General features: G+C 51.5%; 1 protein-coding gene and 1 long non-coding RNA gene across 6 annotated transcripts in view; one reads left to right on the top strand and one right to left on the bottom strand.

Annotated features, from left to right (window-relative positions):
• plekhh1 (pleckstrin homology domain containing, family H (with MyTH4 domain) member 1) overlaps nt 1-22,147 on the bottom strand; it is a 140,027-nt gene that overhangs the window by 24,949 nt on the left and 92,931 nt on the right. For all 5 annotated transcript variants that reach the window (XM_059953337.1, XM_059953329.1, XM_059953344.1 and 2 more), the window contains 7 exons: nt 18,107-18,286; nt 13,710-13,818; nt 11,217-11,329; nt 7,958-8,134; nt 7,483-7,580; nt 6,030-6,207; nt 3,583-3,738 (listed from right to left, as the gene is read on the bottom strand). In XM_059953337.1, coding sequence (XP_059809320.1) covers nt 3,583-3,738; nt 6,030-6,207; nt 7,483-7,580; nt 7,958-8,134; nt 11,217-11,329; nt 13,710-13,818; nt 18,107-18,286 — 1,011 coding nt within the window. The remainder of the gene's footprint in view (nt 1-3,582; nt 3,739-6,029; nt 6,208-7,482; nt 7,581-7,957; nt 8,135-11,216; nt 11,330-13,709; nt 13,819-18,106; nt 18,287-22,147) is intronic.
• LOC132382907 (uncharacterized) lies at nt 10,391-22,117 on the top strand. Its single transcript, XR_009508497.1, has 3 exons — nt 10,391-10,864; nt 21,477-21,545; nt 21,812-22,117. It is a non-coding gene; the product is annotated as an uncharacterized LOC132382907 (long non-coding RNA).

Raw genomic sequence — 22,147 nt, 5'->3', positions numbered from 1 at the left:
TGTCAGAGTGAGGGGTGGGGTGTGTCAGAGTGAGGGGTGGGGGTGTGTCAGAGTATCACAGTGAGGGGTGGGGTGTGTCAGAGTGAGGGGTGGGGGTGTGTCAGAGTGTCACAGTGAGGGGTGGGGTGTGTCAGAGTGAGGGGTGGGGGTGTGTCAGAGTATCACAGTGAGGGGTGGGGGGTGTGTCAGAGTGTCACAGTGAGGGGTGGGGTGTGTCAGATTGAGGGGTGGGGGTGTGTCAGAGTATCACAGTGAGGGGTGGGGGGTGTGTCAGAGTGTCACAGTGAGGGGTGGGGTGTGTCAGAGTGAGGGGTGGGGGTGTGTCAGAGTATCACAGTGAGGGGTGGGGTGTGTCAGAGTGAGGGGTGGGGGTGTGTCAGAGTGTCACAGTGAGGGGAGGGGGGTGTCAGAGTGAGGGCTGGGGGTGTGTCAGAGTATCACAGTGAGGGGTGGGGTGTGTCAGAGTGAGGGGAGGGGGGTGTCAGAGTGTCACAGTGAGGGGTGGGGTGTGTCAGAGTGAGGGGTGGGGGTGTGTCAGAGTGTCACAGTGAGGGGAGGGGGGTGTCAGAGTGAGGGCTGGGGGTGTGTCAGAGTGTCACAGTGAGGGGTGGGGTGTGTCAGAGTGAGGGGTGGGGGTGTGTCAGAGTATCACAGTGAGGGGTGGGGTGTGTCAGAGTGAGGGGAGGGGGGTGTCAGAGTGTCACAGTGAGGGGTGGGGTGTGTCAGAGTGAGGGGTGGGGGTGTGTCACAGTGAGGGGAGGGGGGTGTCAGAGTGAGGGCTGGGGGTGTGTCAGAGTGTCACAGTGAGGGGTAGGGGTCAGAGTGCCAGAGTAAGGGGTGGGGGGGGTGTGTCAGAATGTCACAGTGAGGGGAGGGGGGTGTCAGAGTGCCAGAGTGAGGGGCACTGTGTCAGAGTGTCACAGTGAGGGGCAGGGGTCAGAGTGTCAGAGTGAGGGGTGGGGTGTGTCAGAATGAGGGGTGGGGGTGTGTCAGAGTATCACAGTGAGGGGTGGGGTGTGTCAGAGTGAGGGGTGGGGGTGTGTCAGAGTGTCACAGTGAGGGGTAGGGGTCAGAGTGCCAGAGTGAGGGGTGGGGGGTGTGTCAGAGTGTCACAGTGAGGGGAGGGGGGTGTCAGAGTGAGGGCTGGGGGTGTGTCAGAGTGTCACAGTGAGGGGTAGGGGTCAGAGTGCCAGAGTAAGGGGTGGGGGGGGTGTGTCAGAATGTCACAGTGAGGGGAGGGGGGTGTCAGAGTGTCACAGTGAGGGGTAGGGGTCAGAGTGCCAGAGTGAGGGGCACTGTGTCAGAGTGTCACAGTGAGGGGTAGGGGTCAGAGTGCCAGAGTGAGGGGCACTGTGTCAGAGTGTCACAGTGAGGGGCAGGGGTCAGAGTGTCAGAGTGAGGGGTGGGGTGTGTCAGAATGAGGGGTGGGGGTGTGTCAGAGTATCACAGTGAGGGGTGGGGGTGTGTCAGAGTGTCACAGTGAGGGGTAGGGGTCAGAGTGCCAGAGTGAGGGGTGGGGGTGTGTCAGAGTGTCACAGTGAGGGGTAGGGGTCAGAGTGCCAGAGTAAGGGGTGGGGGGGGTGTGTCAGAATGTCACAGTGAGGGGAGGGGGGTGTCAGAGTGTCACAGTGAGGGGTAGGGGTCAGAGTGCCAGAGTGAGGGGCACTGTGTCAGAGTGTCACAGTGAGGGTGTACCAGAGTGTTTCTGTGAGCATGGTACAACGTATCAAATTGAAGTAATTGTAGTGAGTTTGTGGTACATTCCTGAGGTTTCTGGGAGGTACATGGGATTTACCTGCTGGTGGATTTTGAGACCCATTATTGTAGTTTCTGGGTAAGGAGTGTGTGCGTCTGTGTTTGGGTAAGGAGTACGCGTCTGTGGGTATGGAGTGCGCGTGTCTGTGTTTGGGTATGGAGTGCGCGCATCTGTGTTTGGGTAAGGAGTGTTCACATCTGTGTTTGGGTAAGGAGTGCGCGCATCTGTGTTTGGGTATAGAGTGCGCGTGTCTGTGTTTGGGTAAGGAGTGTTCACGTCTGTGTTTGGGTAAGGAGTGCGCGTGTCTGTGTTTGGGTAAGGAGTGCGCGTGTCTGTGTTTGGGTAAGGAGTGCGCGTGTCTGTGTTTGGGTATAGATTGCGCGTGTCTGTGTTTGGGTAAGGAGTGCGCGTGTCTGTGTTTGGGTAAGGAGTGCGCGTGTCTGTGTTTGGGTAAGGAGTGCGCGTGTCTGTGTTTGGGTAAGGAGTGCGCGTGTCTGTGTTTGGGTAAGGAGTGCGCGTGTCTGTGTTTGGGTAAGGAGTGCGCGTGTCTGTGTTTGGGTAAGGAGTGCGCGTGTCTGTGTTTGGGTAAGGAGTGCGCGTGTCTGTGTTTGGGTAAGGAGTGCGCGTGTCTGTGTTTGGGTAAGGAGTGCGCGTGTCTGTGTTTGGGTAAGGAGTGCGCGTGTCTGTGTTTGGGTAAGGAGTGCGCGTGTCTGTGTTTGGGTAAGGAGTGCGCGTGTCTGTGTTTGGGTAAGGAGTGTGCGCGTCTGTGTTTGGGTATAGAGTGCGCGCGTCTGTGTTTGGGTATAGAGTGCGCGCGTCTGTTTGGGTATAGAGTGCGCGTGTCTGTGTTTGGGTATAGAGTGCGCGTGTCTGTGTTTGGGTATAGAGTGCGCGTGTCTGTGTTTGGGTATAGAGTGCGCGTGTCTGTGTTTGGGTATGGAGTGCGCGTGTCTGTGTTTGGGTAAGGAGTGCGCGTGTCTGTGTTTGGGTAAGGAGTGCGCGTGTCTGTGTTTGGGTATAGAGTGCGCGTGTCTGTGTTTGGGTAAGGAGTGCGCGTCTGTATTTGGGTATGGAATGCGCGCATCTGTGTTTGGGTATAGAGTGCGCGCGTCTGTGTTTGGGTATAGAGTGCGCGCGTCTGTGTTTGGGTAAGGAGTGCGCGTGTCTGTTTGGGTAAGGAGTGCGCGCGTCTGTGTTTGGGTAAGGAGTGCGCGCGTCTGTGTTTGGGTAAGGAGTGCGCGCGTCTGTGTTTGGGTAAGGAGTGCGCGTGTCTGTGTTTGGGTATAGAGTGTGCATGTCTGTGTTTGGGTAAGGAGTGCGCGTGTCTGTGTTTGGGTAAGGAGTGCGCGTGTCTGTGTTTGGGTAAGGAGTGCGCGTGTCTGTGTTTGGGTATAGAGTGCGCGCGTCTGTTTGGGTATAGAGTGCGTGCGTTCGGGTATAGAGTGCGCGCGTCTGTGTTTGGGTATAGAGTGCGCGTGTCTGTGTTTGGGTATAGAGTGCGCGTGTCTGTGTTTGGGTATAGAGTGCGCGTGCCTGTTTGGGTAAGGAGTGCGCACGTCTGTGTTTGGGTAAGGAGTGCGCGCGTCTGTGTTTGGGTAAGGAGTGCGCGCGTCTGTGTTTGGGTAAGGAGTGCGCATGTCTGTGTTTGGGTAAGGAGTGCGCGTGTCTGTGTTTGGGTATAGTGTATGTGTGTCTGGTCTATGCAGTGAGATACAGTCTACAGCAAGTCAGGAATGGATGTGAAGATTTGACGATGGTATCTCTCAGCACACTTGGGTGCAGCCGCGTGTCTGTGTTTCCGATTTTCCCGAGTACCTGCGTCTTACCTTCACAGTGCCTTGTAGACAGTGCTCCAGGTCCTTTCCAGAGGGATCATCCGTGAAGAGCGCAAATCCTGACTGTGAGGGTTTCCGCATCCCTATCTCCTGGTTCAATGTATTCAGGAATTCCTCAACAGTGGTGGAACCGTCAAACCCCACAACCTGGAGGGAATTGGGCAAGTGAGGAGCGGAGGCTGTGGTCTGAAATCCCCCACCACACCACCTCAGCACTGGGAGCACATCATCCCAACGTCGAGACTCCCACAAGGCAGCGGACAGCTTGGGATGAACTAGCCACCTCAGCACTGGGAGCACATCATCCCAACGTCGAGACTCCCACAAGGCAGCGGACAGCTCGGGATGAACCAGCCACCTCAGCACTGGGAGCACATCATCCCAACGTCGAGACTCCCACAAGGCAGCGGACAGCTTGGGATGAACTAGCCACCTCAGCACTGGGAGCACATCATCCCAACGTCGAGACTCCCACAAGGCAGCGGACAGCTCGGGATGAACCAGCCACCTCAGCACTGGGAGCACATCATCCCAACGTCGAGACTCCCACAAGGCAGCGGACAGCTCGGGATGAACCAGCCACCTCAGCACTGGGAGCACATCATCCCAACGTCGAGACTCCCACAAGGCAGCGGACAGCTCGGGATGAACCAGCCACCTCAGCACTCTCAAGGGGAACAGGGCACCCACTCTCTCATTGGCAATCCGGTCCTAACTCAAACTGAACCAGAGGCCAAAAGTCTGGTGCCTTCCATAGCTGAGGCAACTCTTCAGATGGAGGTCTCGGAAATGGGAACATCTGGTTTGCTCAAAGCACAACACAAGGATGTTGGGGTGAGTGACTTTTGGATCAATGTGGGCCCCCAAGTTCAATTCAAAAACGGAAGAGCTATTGCAATGTTCCTACTCACACTGTTCCCCTCCAGGTACATATGTGAGTCATCGTTTTCTTCAATGAACTCTATCAAGAACCAGGGCAGAAACAGACTCTCCAATGCACATCTTGGCCAGTGCCTCAGGATTGCCACAACAGAATACAGGCCCGACGTCAGAAGGATTGCCTCATCTCGTCACTGTCACTTCCCTCACTGATTGGTGAGTGAATCAATTTATTTTTGTCCATTTGTCAATCTTATTGTGGTATAATAACATTACAACAACAATAATACTAATAATTTCATTTATAACTACTCTTCATACTTCAAATGCTACATAGCTTAATTAAAAAGAACAAATAGATTAAATGAGAGAACAGAAACAGTGGAAAAGGCAGTACTACTAAAACCCTGTGTGGAAGAGAAGGTGAAGACTACCATGTTTTTTGTGTGTGTGTGTGTTTTAATTCTAAGGTGAGTTCTCAATGTGACAGCTGACAGTTGTGATAGCTAGAGTCATAATTAAATGGTTGGTTTTGGACTTATTTTGTTTCAAGAGTGCATTTTTTTTCTTGTGTGAACCACAACGCAGGCTTTGAGAATCCCAGGCCTAAGTTATTACTACTACCGGTACCACTAATAATGATGGTCATAGCAGCGACAACATCTGCCCGTAAAACAACTTACTGACACAATGAAAAAAAAACCTGGAGGTTTTGACCCCTGGCTTGGCACACTTGAGATAATTTGGCCCTTGTGGAAAACTAACTGGAAAGCCCTGGTCTACAGCATACAGTAACTTACTCCTTCAGAGGTGGTTGGAATCTGGCTGAAGTCGAGTCTCGGCCATTTTCCTCCCTTCTTCTAACCTGCTTGTTTTCTCTGTGTAAGGGCTTGCTGACTGAATGGCACAGACATGGGTTGCCTTGCCTATTGAAAATGATACTAGTCCCAAAGTAATGATGGGAGGCCGTAGGGACAAGTGAAACTTCAGCACTCCCACTCCCCAAGGTACGAGCAGCATCTCTGACAAACGAGCCAGCTGCATTGTTACAGGAGGCAGCAGAGGCACTGTCGTACAGGCGCTGCCTCTCACCCTCAGAGACCTGTGTCCCGCCCTGTAGTCAGATACTGTCAGCCCCGGAGTCCGCCCATTGTAAATAGCCCCTGATTTACAGGTGAGTAGTAGAACCTTGGTGGGGAGGGGAGGGTTTGATGGGAATGTAGGGAGGACCAAGAGGGGTTAGTGTAGCACTAATGTGTGGTTGATGGTCAGTACAGACTCAATGGGCTGAAGGGCCTGCTTCTATGCTTTATACGACTCTTCAGTGCAATGCATTTGTGATTACAGGATTCACTCTCTGATTCTGTTACTTTATTTGTTAATAGCTCATTAAGTGTATCACATTATCAGCAGTATTTATGCTAAGTAATGCTTGTTACACTTCAGCAAAAACGTTCTGATATTTTTGCCATGATTTAAGGAGTTTCAGGAATGCAAGCAGGGAACTGCTGATGAGTGATTGTCACATCTCACTGGAGCTGCATGCATCCATCACTGACCTGGTAAGTTCCATTCATGAAATGCACAGGGATACTGAACGGCAGGGAGTGGTGATAAGGGTTTCGCAGGAGGATCGACATGGTTTCCATCCGGGACGGCTTGGCCTCGCGGTCGCCATTCTGCAGCGTGCGTTCCAAAGACCTCTGGCAGTAGATGGAGTATTTGCCAATCTCCGTCCTGAGGAGGGACCAGTGCCAAGAGATTACTGTGTGGGCTCTGTGCAGAAGTCTCCAGTTACAAACTGATCCCAACGTATTCCTTCAATGGCATGGTATCTCTCCTTGAAAGAGGTACATCAGAATGTGATGAAGGTGGTGGCTAACACCCAATATCTCTCTTGGAATAGGGATCAGATCCTTCCCAGAACAAGTGGTGACTGTCCCGTCTCTTTGTCACCAACTTTTTGCATCCCAATGAGGGTTTATGAGCTTCATTGCAGTCCCCAACCAAAATGGGTTCAAAACACCAGCCTGGATTGGAGCACAGTTCAGATTGCACCTCCCAACAACCCGGAGGTTGTACCTCGCTGGATCAGACTAGGGCAGAGTAGTGATTGGCTTTGGATAGAGCAGCAGCCCTTCTGTGTCCAAACGAATGCACATGGATCAGGGCAAAACGGTGTTAATTATTAACTCCTGAGATGTGGACATTACTGGCAAGACCAGACTTGGTTACTTAACCCCAGGAGGCTTGGGAAGTTCATGATAAACCTTCGTCTTGTAAGGCTTTAAAGAATATATGCAGCCCAGAAACTGGCCATTCAGCCCAACTGCCACTGCTCCTGCACCACTTGATAAAACTGAGCAGCAGCTGGTTAGGCTTCTTCATAAGGGCAATTAAAGACAACTGTGATGCTGAGCTGTGGATAGCCATAGGGTGTCTGGATTACTAGCCCAGTAACAGAACTGCTGCAGGACTGAGTTGTGCGTAACTGCCACTGAATGGACTGGTGCTTTCAATGAAGGAGTTGGTGTCCTTGCTGAGTACGTGGATCACAGAGGAGAATTCCAAACTAAGCCTGGAAACCAGTGGTCTTGGTCAAGTTGCTGAGAAATACAAGGTACATTTTGAAAGAAAATAGGAAGCAGAGTAGGCCATTCTGCCCCTCAAGCTGGTCCTATGCTGATCTCAACTCTTCTGCATCAGTTCCCCAAATCCCTCAATTCCTTCATCTTTCAAATAATTTTCTATCTCCACCTTAAGCATCTCTACTGATCTACAACCTCGGGGCTGAGAATTCCAGAGCTTCTGGGAAGGTAGGAGAGGCAGCAATATCCCATTCTGTAGGGATGGTGGGACACAGGCACTGGAAAAGACCTTGCACATCCTTGCCAGACAACACTTTAAAGGAATACCACGACGTTAGAAAGACCAAGTGTTAGTCAACTCCATTTGTACTCAGAAACAGTATCCCACCCTGCAGCTTCACTCCCAAGTTCAGAGGTCTCCTACCTGGGGTCCGCGTTGCGCTGGAGGTGAAGCTTGAGATACCACAGGAAGTGATGCTGAGGGAGGAAAAGAGCAACACACAGCGCCAGGAGCTGCCAGCACTAGTCAGGGAGTAAGAAGGCATAATCACAGAGAGTCCATTGAATACTGGGCAAAAGCTACAACCTATACTGAAGTTCAGCTCAGTGACATAAATTCAACAAAAACTAACTAATAGATATCAGGGATCTCTGAATGATGAGTGCATTCAATAATAGTGAAGATTCCCAGAATGCATGAAGCTTACTTGGTATTATCCCACCATATTTCCTTCAATCTCATCTCACAAATGTTGACTACTGTACACCCAGTATTTTTCCCTGTAAAACTCCATCTTTCAGAAGGGAAACTTTAATGCCAGATGCAGCAGCATAAAACCAGCTCCGATAGCAATCTGTGTGGCGTAGATGAGTCTCAGCTTGCAGTGAACGGCGGTTACCTGTATGAGGGAGAAGTTGTGTGACTGCCTGTTGCTGGTCTGCTTGATGAACTGACAGAAGATTTCGTTCTGTAGCTCGGTGTGTGTCAGGCAAACCTGAAGTGCGTTCTGAGCCAACGACACATGGTAGTCAATTGAAGGCGCTTCCACCAGCACGTTGATGAACAACTGGCACGACTGTGGATAGAGCACGAGTGAGGTGAGGGACATTAATCAGCACCCAGAGCAGCACAACTAACCGTGAACACAGATGTGGATGATCACGTCCGATCGTAGACCCACAACTCAACCACACTGGCGTAAACAAGCTGGGCGAGGCAGACAAACCCCAGCTGAGCGCACGAGACATGCAGGTGACAACATTTGCTCGGAGTGCCTATTGTACATCAGACACAGCCACCCTTGCCAGGCACACGCAGGCTTTAGGAAACTGTTGCAACTCCCGTTCATCACCATCACCCCGGCTTATCTTGGACACTTTGATGGTATGAAAAGCTTCTATCTGCCCATCAACTTAGCAGAGAAGCTCAGCTGGGTATGTGATCGTGGGTTGTGGAGATGGGGCAGGTGTGTGTCAGTTGCGTGGCAGGGCTAGAGGCGTGGAAAGTCACTCGACATCACCACGTTTTTTTGGCTGCCCCGGAGCTTCAGGACAGTGTATGTACAGATTTGAGAATATGCAAGCTGATAGCTGGGAAGTTGTTCAGTTAACTTGCATCACAGATGCAAAAGCTAAAGAGCACGAACCTCCAGGTCGATGGGAAGTTTCTGTCCCAGTTATCAGACTCCTGAATGGAGCTCTCGTACATGAACTTTTAATCTATCTTGCTGTAACTGTTCTACATTATTCTGCTTTTTAAAAAGATTTTTATGACCTTGATAAGATTCTGTCTGGTATGATCTGTTGGAGTGGCATGCAAAACAGAAGTCTTTCTACTGTCACACAACACACACAAAATGCTGGTGGAACACAGCAGGCCAGGCAGCATCAAGAAGGAGAAGCACTGTCAACGTTTCGGGCCGAGACCCTTTGTCAGGACTAACTGAGAGGAAAGATAGTAAGAGATTTGAAAGTAGTGGGGGGAGGGGGAAATGCAAAATGATAGGAGAAGACTGGAGGGGGTGGGATGAAGCTAAGAGCTGGAAAGGTGATTGACGAAAGTGATACAGAGCTGGAGAAGGGAAAAGATCATGGGACGGGAGGCCTCAGGAGAAAGAAAGGAGAGGGGTGGAAAGCACCAGAGAGAGATGGAGAACAGGCAGAGTGATGGGCAGAAAGAGAGGAAAAAAAAGAGGCGGGGGAAGCAAAATATATCAGGGATGGGGTAAGAAGGGGAGGAGGGGCATTAACAGAAGTTAGATAAGTCAATGTCCATGCCACCAGGTTGGAGGCTACCCAGCTGGTATATAAGGTGTTGTTCCTTCAGCTTGTGTGACTTCATCTTGACAGTAGAGGAGGCCATGGATAGACATATCAGAATGGGAATGGGACGTGGAATTAAAATGTGTGTCCACTGGGAGATCCTGCTTTCTCTGGCAGACCAAGTGTAGGTGTTCAGCGAAACGGTCTCCCAGTCGGCATTGGGTCTCACCAATATATAAAAGGCCACACCGGGAACACCGGACACAGTATACCACACCAGCCGACTCACAGGTGAAGTGTCGCCTCACCTGAAAGGACTGTCTGAGGCCCTGAATGGTGGTGAGGGAGGAAGTGTAAGGGCATTTGTAGCACTTGTTCCACTTACAAGGATAAGTGCCAGGAGGGAGATTGGTGGGAAGGGATAGGGGGGACGAGTGGACAAGGGAGTCGCGTAGGGAGCGATCCCTGCGGAAAGCAGAAAGGGGGAGGAGGGAAAGATGTGTTTGGTAGTGGGATCCCTTTGGAGGTGGCGGAAGTTACAGAGAATTATACGTTGGACCGGGAGGCTGGTGGGGTGGTAGATGAGGACAAGGGGAACCCTATCCCAAGTGGGGTGGCGGGCGGATGGGGTGAGGGCAGATGTCTGGGAAATGGGAGAGATGCATTTGAGAGCAGAGTTGATGGTGGAAGATGGGAAGCCCCTTTGTTTAAAAAAGGAAGACATTTCCTTCATCCTGGAATGAAAAGCCTCATCCTGAGAGCAGATGTGGCGGAGATGGAGGAATTGTGAGAAGGGGATGGCATTTTTGCAAGAGACAGGGTGGGAAGAGGAATAGTCCAGGTAGCTGTGAGAGTCTGTAGGCTTATAGTAGATAATCAGTAGATAAGCCGTCTCCAGAGATAGAGACAGAAAGATCAAGAAAGGGGAGGGAGGTGTTGGAAATGGACCAGGTAAATCTGAGGGCAGGGTGAAAGTTGGAAGCAAAGTTAATGAAGTCGACAAGCTCAGTATGCATACAGGAGGCAGCGCCAATGAAGTCGTTGATGTAGTGAAGGAAAAGAGGGGGACAGATACCCTTATAGACTTGGAACATGGACTGTTCCACAAAGCCAACAAAAAGGCAGGCATAACTTGGGACCCATATGGGTGCCCATGGGTACACCCTTGGTTTGGAGGAAGTGGGAGGAGCCAAAGGAGAAATTATTAAGAACTAATTCCGCTAGACGGAGGAGAGTGGTAGTAGAGGGGAATTGGTTAGGTCTGGAATCCAAAAAGAAGTGAAGAGCTTTGAGACTGTCCTGGTGGGAGATGGAGTATATAAGGACGGGACATCCATGGTGAAAATAAGGCGGTGGGGGTCTTTCTACTGTATCTCAATAAATTTAACAACAATAAAACCAACCAGGTCTCTCTCTACATCTCTTCCCTCCAACCTATCAGAAAGATCCCAGAGAAAGGGAGGAGGGTGGAGAATCACAAACAAGAGCGACACACACAAGATGCTGAAAGGACTCAGCAGGCCAGGCTGCATCTATGGAGAAAGGTACAGTCAACGATTCGGGCTGCGAGTGGAGAATCGGAGGGTTCATTGGCTGGCTGAAGTGATAGACAGGGCTTGGGACTGCCCAGGAGGCCAAGGCGGGTGGGCAGATGTTCATCCGGAGGAGGTTACGGACACGGGAGGGGCATAGCCACAGAGACATTTGAAATTGGAGGCGGTGGGGTTCGAAGGCCAACACAACTCAACAAGGAAAAGCATGGAAGGACATGTCAGGCAGTCACACTACACATACTGGTTCAACAAAAAAAAGAGCATTTTGAGTGAGAAAGCTCTAGTGCTTTGCATCCTGTTAATACTCCATGTCAATAAGAGTTAACACAGAGAAATCTTTTACCTTGAAGAGTTTCAGAGCTTCTGTCTGCAGGGCATTGGAGGGGAGGGTGGTGAGGGCAGTGAGGATGCTGTCTTTACTGCAGCACAGGACCGGGTGCTTCCAGATAAGCGAGTCTGCAGGAAACAAAGCAAGAGGCAGCTGTCACAGTGTACCCGCGTTCCAAAAGCACGCGGCTGCTCAGGGTCCAGATTCATCATGGGGTGGGTTCCCTTTACTTCACCAAGCTGCTGTCCAAAGAGTAGTGTGTGGTTTTCACCCGGTGTTGGCACCAAGGCTCTTCCCGCCCACCCCACCCCTACTCCGGACACTGTGCCCAGACTTGGAAAGGTTTGCCAGCTTCTGGGGACCCCCTTGCACTAACTGCTAAGACCAACAGCCTGCCAGTTGTTGGGATGGAGACAGCTGCTGGAGAACAGAAGAGCCAGAGTGAATTCCAGATGATCTGTTGTTGTCAAAACAATCCACTCCACTTCTGCTGAAAGCAACAAAATTGGAGACCTCACAATGTAGAAACAGGTCATTTGGCCCTCTGGCCACTGACAGTATTTATGCTCCTCTACCTTCCCACCCTTTCCACCTCATCCACATATTCATCTCCACCGTTTAATGTGAGTGAAGGAAACAGGGTCTCAATGTGTTTAAAGGGAGAGTGGGAAACGGGGTCCCGGTGGGTTTAAAGGGAGAGTGGGAAACGGTGTCCCGGTGGGTTTAAAGGGAGAGTGGGGAATGGGGTCCCGGTGGGTTTAAAGGGAGAGTGGGAAACGGTGTCCCGGTGGGTTTAAAGGGAGAGTGGGGAATGGGGTCCCGGTGGGTTTAAGGTGAGAGTGGGGAATGCGGTCTCAATGTGTTTAAAGGGAGAGTGGGGAACGGGGTCCTGGTGGGTTTAAAGGGAGAGTGGGGAACGGGGTCCTGGTGGGTTTAAAGGGAGAGTGGGAAATGGGGTCCCGGAGTTTAAAGGGAGAGTGGGGAACGGGGTCCCGGTGGGTTTAAAGGGAGAGTGGGAAACGGGGTCCCAGTGGGTTTAAAGGGAGAGTGGGAAACGGTGTCCCGGTGGGTTTAAAGGGAGAGTGGGAAACGGGGTCCCAGTGGGTTTAAAGGGAGAGTGGGAAACGGGGTCCCAGTGGGTTTAAAGGGAGAGTGGGAAACGGGGTCCCGGTGGGTTTAAAGGGAGAGTGGGGAACGGGGTCCCGGTGGGTTTAAAGGGAGAGTGGGAAATGGGGTCCCGGAGTTTAAAGGGAGAGTGGGAAACGGGGTCCCGGAGTTTAAAGGGAGAGTGGGAAACGGGGTCCCGGTGGGTTTAAAGGGAGAGTGGGAAATGGGGTCCCGGAGTTTAAAGGGAGAGTGGGAAACGGGGTCCCGGTGGGTTTAAAGGGAGAGTGGGGAACGGGGTCCCGGTGGGTTTAAAGGGAGAGTGGGAAACGGGGTCTCAATGTGTTTAAAGGGAGAGTGGGAAACGGTGTCCCGGTGGGTTTAAAGGGAGAGTGGGGAACGGGGTTCCGGTGGGTTTAAAGTGAGAGTGGGGAATGCGGTCTCAATGTGTTTAAAGGGAGAGTGGGAAACGGTGTCCCGGTGGGTTTAAAGGGAGAGTGGGGAACGGGGTCCTGGTGGGTTTAAAGGGAGAGTGGGAAACGGGGTCCCGGAGTTTAAAGGGAGAGTGGGAAACGGGGTCCCGGTGGGTTTAAAGGGAGAGTGGGAAACGGGGTCCCGGTGGGTTTAAAGGGAGAGTGGGAAACGGGGTCCCGGTGGGTTTAAAGGGAGAGTGGGAAACGGGGTCCCGGTGGGTTTAAAGGGAGAGTGGGAAACGGGGTCCCGGTGGGTTTAAAGGGAGAGTGGGGAACGGGGTCCCGGTGGGTTTAAAGGGAGAGTGGGAAACGGGGTCCTGGTGGGTTTAAAGGGAGAGTGGGAAACGGGGTCCCGGAGTTTAAAGGGAGAGTGGGAAACGGGGTCTCTGTGGGTTTAAAGGGAGAGTGGGGAATGGGGTCTCAATGTGTTTAAAGGGAGAGTGGGAAACGGGGTCCCGGTGGGTTTAAAGGGAGAGTGGGAAACGGGGTCCTGGTGGGTTTAAAGGGAGAGTGGGAAACGGGGTCCCGGAGTTTAAAGGGAGAGTGGGAAACGGGGTCCCGGTGGGTTTAAAGGGAGAGTGGGAAACGGGGTCCCGGTGGGTTTAAAGGGAGAGTGGGAAACGGGGTCCCGGTGGGTTTAAAGGGAGAGTGGGAAACGGGGTCCCGGAGTTTAAAGGGAGAGTGGGAAACAGGGTCCCGGAGTTTAAAGGGAGAATAGGAAATGGGGTCTCTCTGTTTTTAAAGGGAGAGTGGGAAACGGGATCTCAGTGAATTTAGTGTGAAACATGAACCCTAGGTTTTAAAGGGAGTATGGAATACAAGACCCAGTGAGCTAGCTGTTGGTGTTTTACTGGAGCATTAATTGGTAATCCTCCGGCACCGTACCAGCTAGGGCCAGTGTTGATCCACAATCTCCCTGCGTGGCTCTCACCTGACTGTCCATCGACATCTAGCAGTCTTCCGATCAGCTGCTCGTACTCTGTACCTACTTTGGAATGGCTGCTCCCAGCCGCCACAGTCAAATGGTAGAGCCAAGTGTCCTGTGGAGATGCAAGGCAGGGTAGTAGAAAGCACAGTGAAGGTGTTATTCTCACTGAGGGAGCAGGAGTGGAGTACAGGCACAGGATGGTAAACTGACCAGAAATTCAGCATCTTGTACTTACAACCTCGGTAACAGCAGTCAAAACACCACAGAAACTGTCCCTTTGGCCCACCAATCACCCATTCACAGAACCCCATTTGATTCTCCCCACACTCCTGTTAATAGTTCCAACACCCCAAATTCTACAATTCACTTAGACAATTTAGCTCACCCACCAATCCACACGTCTTCGCATTGTGGGTGGAGAGCTGGAGGAGATTCACGCGGGGAGAACATGCAAACTCCACGCAGATAGCACCCAGGGTCGGGATCGAACCCAGGTCACTGGAGGTGTGAGGCAGTGGCTCCACCAGCTGCGCCACTGCCTTCTTCTGGATGACCACCCGGTACAGTAATCAATGATCAAACCCAACAGACCACCACAAACTAGGTGAACAATTCTGAATCCAACTGCAGTCTCTGCTTCTCCTGGGCTTAAGTTTGGTGGAACAAGGCTAACGTAGTTATTATTAAATAAGGAGCTGGCTGCAAGTGGTTAAATCCAGCTCGACTGAGATTGTTTCCAGCTGGAACTGGTTGACAGAGCAGGGTTGCTGCTCCTGGGGAGACACACTCCTGGAATTATGAGTCAGCATTCCAGTGAATTGGCTCCTCGTTACAGACACTTCTTGACTAAATATAAAATAACCTTTGTCCCAATCTTCAACATTGTCATAGCCAGTAAAATAAAAATGTTTGGAGATATTTTTAGAACACTCTTCTGTTCACTGCCTGTCCAGTATTCCCTCTGCATTGTGTCAGGCACCATGCGAATAATCTTAACTTACACAAAATTTGGGCACAGGCCTGAAAGTTTGGCAGCCTATCATAAATTCTGATTATCCATCACATTCTACTATCCTCAGTGAGGAACACTGAAGTTCAATGCCAATAAAAAGATGACACAAGAAAACAGCAGGAGTCAGTGAGCAGGCCCACTGAAACTGCCCCACCATTTCATCATCAATACTGGTCTCATCTGGGCGGGCAGGATGGAGATACGTCTCTACCAAAGGAGGTGTAAGGCGCCCCTTCCCTCTGCTAGCCTGCAGGTCATCCTTGGGCAAGGTGTGGCACCTCAGGGTCAGGCAGGTGGTGGATGGTCGTATAAGCACATCACAAGTCCTGCTTATGTGACCACGGACACCAGGTAGAAAATCTCTGAAGTGTAATAGTAACGGCTGAAGTCACATGTCCTGTAAAGACATTGCCCAGAAGAAGGCAATAGTAGATCACTTCTGTAGAAAAATTTGCCAAGAACAATGGAAAGACCATGGCCACCCATGTTATATGACATGGTGCCTAACGAATGAATGGACTGACCTCAGCATCTCTCCTGTACCATTCCTCCGTACCCCTCTAACCCTTGTGCGTTCCAATATTGACCCATTTCCACTTTGTAATGATCCTGCTTCCACCACCCACCAGGACCGAGAATTCCAGAGACCACTACCTTGAGGGAAAGAATTCCTATGTACCTGAGTTTCAAACGATCAGGTAAAGCTATGTACCTTTGTTCAAAACTCTCCCAGCAGCAAACACGTTCCAGTCCAGCCCCTTTGGGGTCCTATGTCTGAATAAGGTCACGCCTCATTCCATCAAATTCCAAGGAATACAGCTTCAAACTAGGCAATGTCTCCTGACAGGACAACTTCTCATCCCAGGAAATAACCTGGAATCCCCTTGGTATTGCCTCCATATGAACATAGGAAATGGGAGCAGGAGTTGGCCATCTGGCCCGTTGAGCCTGCTCCGCCACTCAATAAAATCATGGCTGATCTGACCATGGACTCATCTCCACCTACCTGCACTTTCCCCATAACACTCCCGTGTACAAGGAAAAGGGACTAAAACCGTGCACAGATTCCAGGTAAGGCCTCACCACCACCCTGTGCAACTGATATAAAGCTTCCCTGTTTTTAAATGCCTACCCCTTCATACCAACTACAGTGTGAAGTAGTTGCCCCTCAGGTATAATCTTTCCCCTTCACTGTAAACTGAGACATGCACGTCTCCAGGATCAGAGACAAAGAACAAACAGCAGAAGAGATGAAGAGATGGCGCATAAAGGACTGCACGTCTCCAGAATGACAACGAAAGGCACAAGGGTGGCAGATCAGCTAGAAATGTTGCCATCAGAAGTGAAATGTGGAGGAGCTAATATTTGCCTTGCTACGTATCTTTCTTCTTTAATAAACCGGTTGTCTTCTTCAGTTTCCAAGGTAAAGCAATACCAATAGCATTCAGGGAAATTTAATGTTCATTCTGGTCACATCAGACTGCACTACCCTTCTCTCAAAGGGTGCCCCAACAGGTCACCCCGTTCTCTAGTTCCCTCTAATTCTTGATTCCATAATTCTGGACAATGACAGAGTTCATTCACCTGATCTCGGTCCCTCAGGATTTTATACATCTCTATAACGTCACCCCCCCCCCCTCCCCCCAGGGAATTGAGCCCTGGCCTGTCCAACCTCTCCCGAGAACCCATTCCCAAATCCTGGCCTGCCCAACCTCTCCCTAGAACCCATTCCCAAATCCTGGCCTGCCCAACCTCTCCCGAGAACCCATTCCCAAGTCCTGGCCTGTCCAACCTCTCCTGAGAACCCAGTCCCCAGTCCTGGACTGCCCAACCTCTCCCGGGAACCCACTCCCCAGTCCTGGCCTGCCCAACCTCTCCCGAGAACCCACTCCCAAGTCCTGGACTGCCCAACCTCTCCCTGGAACCCACCCCCAAGTCCTGGCCTGTCCAACCTCTCCCTAGAACCCATTCCCAAGTCCTGGCCTGCTCAACCTCTCCCTAGAACCCACTCCCAAGTCCTGGCCTGCCCAACCTCTCCTGAGAACCCACTCCCAAGTCCTGGACTGCCCAACCTCTCCTGAGAACCCATTCCCAAGTCCTGGCCTGCCCAACCTCTCCCGAGAACCCATTCCCCAGTCCTGGCCTGCCCAACCTCTCCCGAGAACCCACTCCCAAGTCCTGGACTGCCCAACCTCTCCCTGGAACCCACCCCCAAGTCCTGGCCTGTCCAACCTCTCCCTAGAACCCATTCCCAAGTCCTGGCCTGCTCAACCTCTCCCTAGAACCCACTCCCAAGTCCTGGCCTGCCCAACCTCTCCTGAGAACCCACTCCCAAGTCCTGGACTGCCCAACCTCTCCTGAGAACCCATTCCCAAGTCCTGGCCTGCCCAACCTCTCCCGAGAACCCATTCCCCAGTCCTGGCCTGCCCAACCTCTCCCGAGAACCCATTCCCAAGTACTGGCCTGTCCAACCTCTCCCGAGAACCCAGTCCCAAGTCCTGGACTGCCCAACCTCTCCTGAGAACCCAGTCCCCAGTCCTGGCCTGTCCAACCTCTCCCGAGAACCCATTCCCAAGTCCTGGCCTGTCCAACCTCTCCCGAGAACCCAGTCCCAAGTCCTGGACTGCCCAACCTCTCCTGAGAACCCAGTCCCCAGTCCTGGCCTGTCCAACCTCTCCCGAGAACCCATTCCCAAGTCCTGGCCTGTCCAACCTCTCCCGAGAACCCATTTCCAAGTCCTGGCCTGTCCAACCTCTCCCGAGAACCCAGTCCCAAGTCCTGGCCTGTCCAACCTCTCCCGAGAACCCATTCCCAAGTCCTGGCCTGCTCAACCTCTCCCGAGAACCCACTCCCAAGTCCTGGCCTGCCCAACCTCTCCCTAGAACCCACTCCCAAGTCCTGGCCTGCCCAACCTCTCCCGAGAACCCACTCCCCAGTCCTGGCCTGCCCAACCTCTCCCTAGAACCCATTCCCGAGAACCCATTCCCAAGTCCTGGACTGTCCAACCTCTCCCGAGAACCCACTCCCAAGTCCTGGCCTGCCCAACCTCTCCCAAGAACCCATTCCCCAGTCCTGGCCTGTCCAACCTCTCCCGAGAACCCATTCCCAAGTCCTGGACTGCCCAAACTCTCCCTAGAACCCAGTCCCCAGTCCTGGCCTGCCCAACCTCTCCCGAGAACCCATTCCCAAGTCCTGGCCTGTCCAACCTCTCCTGAGAACCCAGTCCCCAGTCCTGGCCTGCCCAACCTCTCCTGAGAACCCACTCCCAAGTCCTGGCCTGTCCAACCTCTCCCTAGAACCCACTCCCAAGTCCTGGCCTGTCCAACCTCTCCTGAGAACCCACTCCCAAGTCCTGGCACCTTCTTCCATCTTCCCAATTGACTCTCACCTTCTCCTGCTTTGTGCCAATCAGCAGGTAAGTTGGGCTTTGATCCTTTGGATGGATGACCAGTGTGAAGTGGGAGGAGAGGAACCCTCGGCCCCCGGCCTCGTAATCCTCATCGGAGTCGCAGGAGCGGTCCACCTCTTCAACTTTAGCTCCTCTGACCTTCAGTTGACCCAGGGGGAACTAAATAATCAGAGGGATAATTAGAACAAAACATCTCCTTCCTTACATGCTTCACGCACAAAACCAAGAGCGGCGTTATCAGCAGCAGCACTAAACACGTTGAGGAAAGCAATCAAACACCTGCTGGTTGGAGGCAAGCTTTGTAGCCTCTTGAGGTCTCTCCTCACTTGGCTCTGCAGTTTCTCAGCTCCTATTACCCAGGCTTGTCACTGCGTACTCCTGTGATAGAGGTCTCCTTTTGGAGTGTGGGAACATCACCGGAACGTCACCCAGCAAAGACTGAGACAGCTCTGTCTGCAATCACGACTTTGAACTGCAACCCGCAGCTAGATCTGCAGCGCAATACCACTGAATAAGCAGGAGCTCCGAACAGTTATGCAGGAAGCTTAATATTATTGCCTCAAATTTACTACACCCCTGAAATCAGTCTTTATTAGACCATTCCTGGATTGAGCCACTGTTATCCCGGAGTTACCTTCACAGTCTTATTCCCTTACACACAGCTCAGGCACTGCTATTGAGCCAGAAGGGCCGAGTTTTAGTGACCACTTCCAATGCACTGGCAACCTGATAGTTCCACTAAGGCCTGTGAGTGGAGGCTGAAGTTTAATTAATCACATACAGGAGACTGTTGAAACACACAAAGCTCTGCATTCCCCCACCTACAGGATTTGGTTTTCTACTTTGAGCCAGGCAAATGGGATGTATGCCCACTGCCAGCACAAAAGAAGGGAACCTCAAGTTCTCAGTGGAGGTCCAAGCGAAGTACAGAACAAGTCACCCCATCTCAGCAATCGCCATTCTCAACTTGATGGGTGGAAGGAACCATTTCTGTGTTATGTCTCTATGAACCCAGCCAAGCTGTACTGGCACAGATGTCTGGTGTGGGCATTGGCTTGGAATTCATGATACAATGACCAAACACGAGGAAATCTGCAAATGCTGGAAATTCCAGCAACACACACAAAATGCTGGTGGAACACAGCAGGCCAGGCAGCATCAATGGGAAGAAGTACAGTCGACGTTTCGGGCCGAGACCCTTCGTCAGGACTAACCGAAAGGAAAGATAGTAAGAGATTTGAAAGTAGGAGAGGGAGGGGGAAATCCAAAATGATAGGAGAAGACCGGAGGGGGAGGGATGAAGCTGAGAGCTGGAAAGGTGATTGACAAAAGGGATACAGAACTAGAGAAGGGAAAGGATCATGGGACGGGAGGCCTAGGGAGAAAGAAAGGGGGTGGGGAGCACCAGAGGGAGATGGAGAACAGGCAGAGTGATGGGCAGAAAGAGAAAAAAAGGGGGGGAAGCTAAATATATCAGGGATGGGGTAAGAAGGGGAGGAGGGGCATTAACGGAAGTTAGAGAAATCAATGTTTATGCCATCAGGTTGGAGGCTACCCAGACGGAATATCAGGTGTTGTTCCTCCAACCTGAGTTTGGATTAATTTTGACAGTAGAGGAGGCCATGGATAGACATATCAGAATGGGAATGGGACGTGGAATTAAAATGTGTGGCCACTGGGAGATCCTGCTTTCTCTGGTGGACAGAGCATAGGTGTTCAGTGAAATGGTCTCCCAGTCTGCGTCGAGTCTCACCAATATATAAAAGGCCACACCGGGAACACCGGACACAGTATACCACACCAGCCAACTCACAGGTGAAGTGTCGCCTCACCTGGAAGGACTGTCTGGGGCCCTGAATGGTGTAGAGGGAGGAAGTGTAAGGGCAGGTGTAGCACTTGTTCCGTTTACAAGGATAAGTGCCAGGAGGGAGATTGGTGGGAAGGGATGGGGGGAACAAGTAGACAAGGGAGTCGCGTAGGGAGCAATCCCTGCGGAAAGCAGAAAGGGGTGGGGGAGGGAAAGATGTGCTTGGTAGTGGGATCCCGTTGGAGGTGGCAGAAGTTACGGAGAATTACATGTTGGACCCGGAGGCTGGTGGGGCGGTAGGTGAGGACAAAGTGAACCCTATCCTGAGTGGGGTGGCGGGTGGATGGGGTGAGGGCAGATGTGTAGGAAATGGGAGAGATGCGTTTGAGAGCAGAGTTGATGGTGGAGGCTCCCGGTACCCTTCTCATACCACACTCAGTCCAAACTGTAGTCTCCCTCTCTGTTCCAAGTTTGGAAAACCGAATACCACTGACCTCCTTTCTGATGGCACTCCACCAGCATTTACACTTTTCAAATGTAACCTCAACCACAGGCATTGCGATAGGGATGCAATTATACCTGGGTTCACTGCCTTGAGGGGGAAGAGTGGTACATGGGACCGAGGTGCACGGGGCACACTGCGCAGGACACAGGACCGAGGTAACCTCCTATAGACTGCTGTCAACCACAGGCATTAAGATTGGGATGTAATTATACCTGGGTTCACTGCCTTGAGGGGAAGAGTGGTACATGGGACCGAGGTGCACGGGGCACACTGCGCAGGACACAGGACCGAGGTAACCTCCTATAGACTGCTGTCAACCACAGGCATTAAGATTGGGATGTAATTATACCTGGGTTCACTGCCTTGAGGGGAAGAGTGGTACATGGGACCGAGGTGCACGGGGCACACTGCGCAGGACACAGGACAGAGGTAACCTCCTATAGACTGCTGTCAACCACAGGCATTAAGATTGGGATGTAATTATACCTGGGTTCACTGCCTTGAGGGGAAGAGTGGTACATGGGACCGAGGTGCACGGGGCACACTGCGCAGGACACAGGACCGAGGTAACCTCCTATAGACTGCTGTCAACCACAGGCATTAAGATTGGGATGTAATTATACCTGGGTTCACTGCCTTGAGGGGAAGAGTGGTACATTGGACCGAGGTGCACGGGGCACACTGCGCAGGACACAGGACCGAGGTAACCTCCTATAGACTGCTGTCAACCACAGGCATTAAGATTGGGATGTAATTATACCTGGGTTCACTGCCTTGAGGGGGAAGAGTGGTACACACCCAGGAACACAATACAACAAAGTATACTTTACAGCTGCACGTTAATTGACAAATACCTGCCCCAGCTCAGGAACTGAGGGTGCAAATCTTTCAAAGTTATTGAAGACTAATCACAGTATATATTTTTACACTTCCTTACAAGGAGGAAGCCATCTATTTAGCCCATCAAATCTAGTTAAATTTTTGAATTGAACGATCAAGTTAAATTTATTATTCTCACTTTCTTTTTGAATTTGCAGTTTGTCATTCTTTGCACACTGGTTGAACATCCAAGTTGGTGTGGCCTTCCCTTGATTCGATTGATTCTGGTTAGTATTTATTCTATGAATTTATTGAGTATGCAAGAAAGACAATGAATCTCAGGGTTGTAGATGGTGGCATATCTGTACTTTGGTAATAAATTTACTTTGAACTTTGAATCTATTCTGGCTCACAAATCAATCTAATTCTCCATTAATTTTCCATGCCACTCATTCATCCTGCATTCCCATCCATTCCTCTCACATGCTACCTCACACAAGGAACAATTTATAGCGGCCAATTAACCTACCAATCTGCACATCTTTGGACATAGGAGGACACTGGAGCACCCGGAGGGAATCTGTGCAGGCACAGGGAAAACCTGCGAACTCCACAGCACCCGAGGTCAGGACTGAACCTGGGTTCCTGGAGCTGAGAGGAAGCGCCTCTTCTCTGCAATCACTACTGTCACTCCACTCTTCAAATTACTATTTCATCAGCAAAAGATTAGCCGTGGCTTTATCCTCAACTTGTGTTACGTCTGGCTGAGGCCTGAAGCAGTGCCAGGGAATGGATAGCTCAGATTGCACCAGAGGTAACAGAATGAACTCACTTGTCCTTCAGTCATTTGACTGGAGTCTATTTCTGGGTCACTTTACTTGTGGCATTT

This window comes from Hypanus sabinus, chromosome 2 (assembly GCF_030144855.1).
Source record: "Hypanus sabinus isolate sHypSab1 chromosome 2, sHypSab1.hap1, whole genome shotgun sequence".
NCBI lineage: Eukaryota > Metazoa > Chordata > Chondrichthyes > Myliobatiformes > Dasyatidae > Hypanus > Hypanus sabinus.
Note: the sequence above shows the minus strand (reverse complement) of the source record. Positions and strands in the feature narration are given on the sequence as shown.